The 7055-nt window shown below is 39.7% G+C and overlaps 1 protein-coding gene and 1 long non-coding RNA gene across 2 annotated transcripts; both read right to left on the bottom strand.

Annotated features, from left to right (window-relative positions):
* Positions 1–2165: 2165 nt before the first annotated feature.
* LOC106941329 (calcium signal-modulating cyclophilin ligand-like) lies at positions 2166–5401 on the bottom strand. The gene is made up of 4 exons (XM_015024307.1): positions 5087–5401; positions 3780–4228; positions 3407–3472; positions 2166–2963 (listed from the first exon to the last, which is right to left on the bottom strand). The coding sequence occupies exons 1-4, from the start codon at positions 5226–5228 to the stop codon at positions 2772–2774; spliced, it is 849 nt and encodes a 282-aa protein (XP_014879793.1). The 5' UTR covers positions 5229–5401; the 3' UTR covers positions 2166–2771.
* Positions 5402–5783: 382 nt separating this feature from the next.
* Positions 5784–7020, bottom strand: LOC106941326 (uncharacterized). The gene is made up of 2 exons (XR_001423333.1): positions 6159–7020; positions 5784–5998 (listed from the first exon to the last, which is right to left on the bottom strand). It is a non-coding gene; the product is annotated as an uncharacterized LOC106941326 (long non-coding RNA).
* Positions 7021–7055: the final 35 nt, after the last annotated feature.

The raw sequence follows: 7055 nt of genomic DNA on the forward strand, positions 1-7055 counted from the left end.
GGCCTTTGTTTCTTTCCATTTTAATTATAATAATTTACAAATAATGAAAACCCCATATTTTTCTGTATTTACACAAGGATTCAACATTTGTAGCCTAAATGTAACACAAGGCAAGTTTATTTGTACTGCATGTTACAGCAATAAGGCAGTTCAAAGTGTTTTATGAGGAAAATATGAAATAACCAGGAAACATTACACTGAAGTGGTATAATAAAGAAAAGTGATGAAAAGTGGTTAGTTATTATGAATATAAGGCAGTTATAAACAAATGACATCATGAATTTCCAATATTGAACTTTATTGAAATATTCTAATTTTCTGATGCAGATATTTGGTTTTTCATTATCTGAAAGCCATAATCATAAAAATTACAAGAAAGTGGCTTAAAATATTTCACCAAATATGTAATATACAAAGAAAATTAACTTTTTCACAATATTCACATATTTAAGATGTACCTCAATAGATATCTGCTCATCAATAGAATATTGTTGAACAGCTAATTTACTTCAGTAACTCAATTCACAAAGTGAATTACACTCAGACTGTTTTCAAGCCTTTATTGAAAACACAATATCTAAGCCTAGACTATCACATGAAACTAGTACAAACACCAATGTAGAAATTAATGTTAAGTCCTGCTTAAAGGTTATTTTCAAAATGTTCCTTTAATCTGATAAATTATTTTTACTTGAAGTGAAAACTCAAGCAGCAGTTAAGAGAAAATCCTGTAAATCTTATTTTCAGGTTAAACTGTAAGATGAAGAATAAATTTAGAAAGTGTTGCTAGAGCCTCGTTAATCTCAGAGTTTATCCTCCAAATTAGACAAATAACAGAAACGTACAGAATAAGTCAGACAAGGGGCCGTTTATTTGGTATGAGCTGTTCAGTTTGAAACATCGCTTTTATACAACCTCAGCGAAACAACAGCCATTAAGACTGTCTAAGTAAATTTATCAAAAAATATGAAACAGAGCAGATAAGTTGTAGAATAAATCACACCAATTCATTTACATGTAAAACAGCATTAATAAATTAATTTAGGATTAAATAGGAGCAAGGACAGCAGAGAAAATACTGTACAAAAGGCTTGAAGGAAGCTCACAAAACCCACTGGTTCACACAAACATGGAACTTTATGCTCACAAACACATAATGCAACACTATGTTTTTATATGTTCCACAGCTAAATGCTTCATCAGACTCAGAGGAAAAACAGAAAACCTTGTTCATAATGCTGACACGTATTTTACATTCACCACCGATTGAACAGACGGCAGCAACGAGCCGACTGCTTTCAAATGGCTTTAAACTGAAGGATGGAGCGAAAACGACCCAAACATAAAACTTCATCTGGTTTTAATCCTACTGTAAACAATACCTGAAGATCATAGAATCAGATCTAAACTCCTTCATTTCTTCCACATTCTTTACTAACGTTACGCTAAACATGAAGACAGTTTAAAGTATTTCAGTTTATTTATTCCTCAACTAACGGATTAAAAATAATGACACATTTCTCCTCATATCCAAGCAAAATGGCCGCCCCGCTAATTTCTAATGAGCATCATGAGTATCAACAAATTATGGAGATTATTAATTAATAAAATTGTCATATTTCCCCTTTAATGTAACAGTAGAAAATTCCCTGACCATATCACCCATTCTTTCTGTTATGATTTTAATCCTTTATTGGGATTAATGAGCTGATTAAACTCTGTCACTGTAAAAACACAAAATCTTACCAAGTATTTTTCTCTAGTTTCTGGTGCAAATATCATATTAGGTTAAACTGAGACAACACTAGCTTACAAGTAACATTTCAGCAGATATAAGAGTTTAAGTTAATAATTCCTAAATATCGATGAAAAGTTCTAGTTCCACTGGCAGATTGTTTCATAAAGAGAACTCCACCGTAACCTAGCAACCCCAACTGACTCCAGCCTGTTACCTAGCAACCCAACTGGTAGATTGTTTCATAAACACAACTCCACCGTTACCTAGCAACCACAGCCTGTTACCTACCAACCCAGTTCTAGTTCCACTGGCAGATTGTTTCTCTTATAACAAGAAATTTTTTAATGTCATAAGTGAAATAATTTGCCAGTGGAAATACCTTTTTTTTTAAAAATCAATATTTAGGAATTATTAATCTAAAACAAGTTGCAGTTTATTGCTAGTTTTGTCTTATTTCAAGGACACTTGAGACATTTGCACTAAAACTACTTGGTAAGATTTAGTGTTTTTGCAGTGCAGCATCTCTTCATAATGGCTCCATATTATGTCAAAATGCTTAATTGCTCTTAACGGAAAATGTAGTTTTAAGTTAAATAATCTGCCAGTGTAACTGGAACGTTTTCATCGAAATTAAGGAATTATTTACTCGAAACAAGCTTCTGAAAACTTACTTGTAAGTTAGTTTTGTATAAATTCAAATGGTTCAAATGTTTGTACTGGAAACTAGATGAAAAATACTTGGTCAGATTCTGTTTTTTACAGTGTTCTGTAGAGCATGGACCTGGTATGCAAACAAAGTCAAAACATGAAACCTCTTCCAGAGTTTCTGTAAGCAGTAAAATCAACATGCAGGTTTAGACACTGGACTCCAATTAGAGCTGAAGAGCCCATCCAGGGGGTGCAGCCCTCAACATAAGGCAGCAGAATGTAAACAACAGGGGGCGCAAACGAGTAAGCCTCATCGGTATGAGGAGGGGGAAGAAGAAGAAGAAGAAGAAGAAGAAGAAGAAGAAGAAGGTGTGGTTTTGTTCTGTCAGGGCGTCTCTGAGCCGAAGAGCGTCAGGATCTCGTGGGAGATGATGAAGGTGAAGAAGTAGACGCAGAGGTCGGAGAAGACGTCGCCCATCCTGCGGTAGGTGTCCATGGAGCGGCTGATGACTTCGGCCGGGATGCCGGACAGCAGCAGGGCGGCTGTCAGAACCGTGGTTTTGGTTTTCTTCTCCACCTGAAGGAGCAGAAAAAATATCCTGCAGGTGATCAAAAACTGGAAAATATGTTTAAATAGTCATTCAAACAAAACTAAAGTTAGAGGACTGAACGCTAAAACTGACTAAAAAGGTTTAAATCTGTCTGAATGATTCAAATATGTTGGTGTAATTTTGATTTGTTGTGTATTTTCAGATTAATTTGAAATAAATTGGAGTGGTTTTGAATAAACAAAATTGAATTCAATAAAGCATTTTTACAACCAGATAACAGATTTTTTTATTTTCCTCATTTTCTCATAGAAAATATTAAGTTTTACTTAAATTTGTCATAAAAATTTGGAAATTGTTTAATTTATGATATTCCACAGTGGAGTGCTGATAAAACTAAATAACCTACCAGGAGGTTCAATTATTTATTATTTACATTTAGTTAAAAGAAAATATAGAAGAGTAACTTTACCTTTGGGAAGTATTTTGACAATCCCATGTAGGCAAGTTCAAGAGTCAGAAATGGAGCAAATATTGACTGGAAGAGAGAAAAAAGGAGAAGATTTTAAACCAGCTTTTCTGTGCATCTTCAATATACAACACAGCATTAGAAAATGCAAAAAGTGAATTCATGACAATATTATGACTTTATTCTCATATTACTCCGACTATATTCTTGTAATATTATAACTTTATTCCTGTAATATTATGACTTTCTTCTTGTGTTTTAATTTTTTATCTTTTTATTAGAATGGCCCTAATCCTCCATCGTATTAAAAATCCTGTGATTTGATAAAAACATAAGTTGGATCCTGTAGCTTCATGTTAGCAGCAGGCTGACCCACCAGATACTTGCAGACGAAAACTCTGACGAAAACAGCGAGGAGGACGCTGCCGACCAGCCGGAAGACCCGAAACGGATCGAACTCCTCTACGTCAGAACCGCCGTCCTGCTCCGGCTTCTCATTGGCCAGCTGGCTCCGAAGCTTCATGGCGTCATCGAAGCGAGATAAGTACTGATGGAGGCCTGGGCGCGGCGAGCCGCCGGCCTCGTCTGATGGCCGCTCCGCCTTCGCTCTGTGGCGGAGTCCTCCGACGTCGCCCTCCAGAGACGCCCTGCGAGGCTGGCCGAAGTCCGGCAGCGGGGAGCCCCGCCTCTCCGGCGTGGCGGTGTGGGAGCGGACGCCCGGCGCCTCCGACAGGAAGGGAGGCGGCCTGGGCGAAGGCGAGGACCACGGCTCTGACCTGTCCAGATCCAGGTGGAAGCGCGGTTCGGCGGGACGCAGGGCGGCTGCTGCAGAGAGCAAAACGTTTGGAGACAATTTGACTTTTTTCACCTTTAATGGCAAAAAACCCTCAACATTTTACAAGATGAAAAATAATTAAGGCTGAAACAGTTAATGGGATTAAATGTGATGAATTGATTATTCAAATAATCATCCACTAATCATTAACTGGAGTATAAAGGCTCTAAAAAAAGGTCAGCAAGATAGAACATGTTCTGTCCAGAACTCCTCAACTAGGACAGTTTTAGTTTCCTCTGGTTCAAATTCAGTTTTTTTTTATCTGTTCAGCACCTTTTGCTTTTTAATTATTAATAAAAATAATCTCCAGATCATCTCTACACTGTACTGACGGCAATCCAGCAGGAAGGCCTGAGTTGTTCTCATGTTGATGTCAGAAGGATGTTTTAGCTGCAGATGATCAAACGTTAACTAAAGGATGTATGTTATTGACCTTTAGGCATTAAAGTGCTTATTTATGATTGAATAGTGCTGCACTAACTTGGAGCTATCGCCACCTGCTGATGTATATTTCTGCCCATTACTGTAAAGAGCATGAGTAAAATGTTTCTTTTGTTTTAGATAGGGCACCAAAACCATCTGTAGCCCAAGGGCCCTAATCCTCTTCAATCCGGCCCTGTTATATGATCCGTGTTTGAGTAACTCGTTTCTTAGAGATAAATCTACTGGCTTTTCACTTGTAGAATCTGTTTAGTTTTAAAAACGTTTTCCTTCTTTCTATGAATTCAGGTGTGGACAGTTCAGATACGATGTTTTGGCCGGCGTCCAAAACGTTTTAAAAATGATAAACCTAAATAATCCGCCGGAGGTTTCAGCCTGCAGTCTCCAGGTTTTCTGTGACTGCCTACCGCTGTGATCCGGCTCGTTTTTAGCGAATCCAACGATTCTGTTCATTCTGTCCTCCGAGTTGAGCAGCAGTTTCCTTCTCCGTTTCTCCGCCCGGAGCTGAGCCGCAGAGATGGAGCCCGTCTTCTCCTCCGCGGCCTCCATGCCCAGGTTCAGCTAACACTTCCCGGTGTGACCACAGAAAACACGACCAGCGGGTTAACAGCACGCTGCAGGTGGAACAAAAGCTTCTAACAGATTAATGCCTCACGGAAAACACGACAGAATGAAGGAACGGGGCGCACATTGATGACATCATCAAGAGCAGCCAACGGGAATGAGGCAGGATGTTGTTTTTCCCTGAACGCTGCCTCACAGGAACAACCATGTGCATTTCACTGAGTTAAGACTATCAAAGAAAAGTTGGAGTTAAATTCAAAAAGGGAAACGATTAAAGCTTTTAGCTGATAAAAACCCAGAAAAATAGAAAAAGTAAAGGATTAATATGAGTCAGTTTAGTTTTGCTGACTCTGTGGAAGTTTTTAAACCAACTGAAAACACTTTTATTTTACCAGGTTATGTCATGATTTTACTGTTTCTTGTTCTTGTTTAATTGTGACCAAAAGCTGATTCAAGTGTCACAATTTCTTTACTTCACTGCATGTTTTTTTTTTTTAATTATGGAGACAAATTGCCATAAAAATGCTCATTTGATAGTCAACATTTTTAAAACATTTTATTTCGCTGCCTAAAATTACAGAGAAGTGAAATTTGATCAGGGAAGCTCTTTCATCTGATGTTCCTCTGCAGATAGCTCCATTTTAATTTTCCTCCAGCTGCAGCAGAAGCTGCAGCAGCGAAAAGGACAGCCACGCCGATCAGAGCATCACGTCTTCGATAGCTGACATGGTTTTCTTCTTGGTCGTCTTTTTGGCCTGCAGATCAGAAACATGGATCAGCCGTTAGACTGGAAACGGATGAAGAACAAAACCAAAAGCATTTCGCCTGCAGCCTGCAGCCACACTTTATCTGCTTCCAGGAAACAGCAGCAGGATCTTTGGTGTCACAGGAAGACAAACCAGCTGACGGACTCACCAGGAGGAACAACGTCCAGGTTGACGATGCTGACTGGTTCAGATGTTAGACCTGCTCTCTTTCCCCGGTTCTCTCTCAATAACTCAACATTCGTAGGTTCCCTTATCGTCAGCCGTCACGTTCTTCAGGACCAAAGACGCGTTTCTGTCTTTTATCGGCCTGAACAGCAGATCCACTCGGTTCCTAAAAGTCGGCTGCTGGTTGTCTGGATCCAGCTGATCGTCTCTGAACAGAAGAACGTATTCTGATACCGAATCATTTCTCCTCCACTGGATGACTATGACAGGATTGTTGTCAGGAGTTTGGCACGGCAGAATCACATCCTGCCCAGTTTCAGCTCTGATGTTCTCCTGAGCTGCAGGAAGGAAAAACAGAGCAGAGAAGTTAAAGAGGAACTTGCACCACTGTAACTCAACAAAAGGTGGCAGTACTTCCATCAAAAGAAAGCTTGGTTATTCATTGGTCGCTGCAAACTCTGGCACCGAGTTACCTCCTGTTTTTAAGACTGTTGATCCACTTTTCCCGGTAGTTTTTAAATTTAACTCTGTTGTGACCAACGACTTTAGAAACATGAAAGTAACATTAATCTCTGTCTCTAGAACCACCAACACATCACAGACTTTTGGCATTTTGAAGCTGTCTCAAAGGGTGAACGGGCTGCATTTACTTCTTGACCCCCCATCTGCAGTGACGGTGCAGATGGGAACTGCATCCCCAGGTACAGACGAGATGGAGCGGAGATCGAACCAACAACCTGCCGATTGGGAGAGGAACCCGTACTACCGACTTGGCAGAGTTTTATTGTCATGCGTGGTTCGTAAACAGTTCCGCAAAAAGTGGGCATGCAGCGCATGGTGGCGCTGGACCAGGGGGCGCGTCCCAAGAGGGGCGCCCCTC

The sequence above is a fragment of the Poecilia latipinna genome, unplaced genomic scaffold (assembly GCF_001443285.1).
Source record: "Poecilia latipinna isolate Pla-1442-1.1 unplaced genomic scaffold, P_latipinna-1.0 Scaffold3609, whole genome shotgun sequence".
Taxonomy (NCBI): domain Eukaryota; kingdom Metazoa; phylum Chordata; class Actinopteri; order Cyprinodontiformes; family Poeciliidae; genus Poecilia; species Poecilia latipinna.

What these genes read in the sequence shown, in the direction of transcription:
- LOC106941329 (XM_015024307.1), bottom strand. Translation starts at nt 5,228, where the DNA reads ATGGAGGCCGCGGAGGAGAAGACGGGCTCCATCTCTGCGGCTCAGCTC. An exon ending in AAACGAGCCGGATCACAGCG is followed by an intron (nt 4,229 to 5,086) that starts GTAGGCAGTCAC and finishes TGCTCTCTGCAG; the next exon opens with CAGCCGCCCTGCGTCCCGCC. An exon ending in TGTCAAAATACTTCCCAAAG is followed by an intron (nt 2,964 to 3,406) that starts GTAAAGTTACTC and finishes CTGCTCCTTCAG; the next exon opens with GTGGAGAAGAAAACCAAAAC.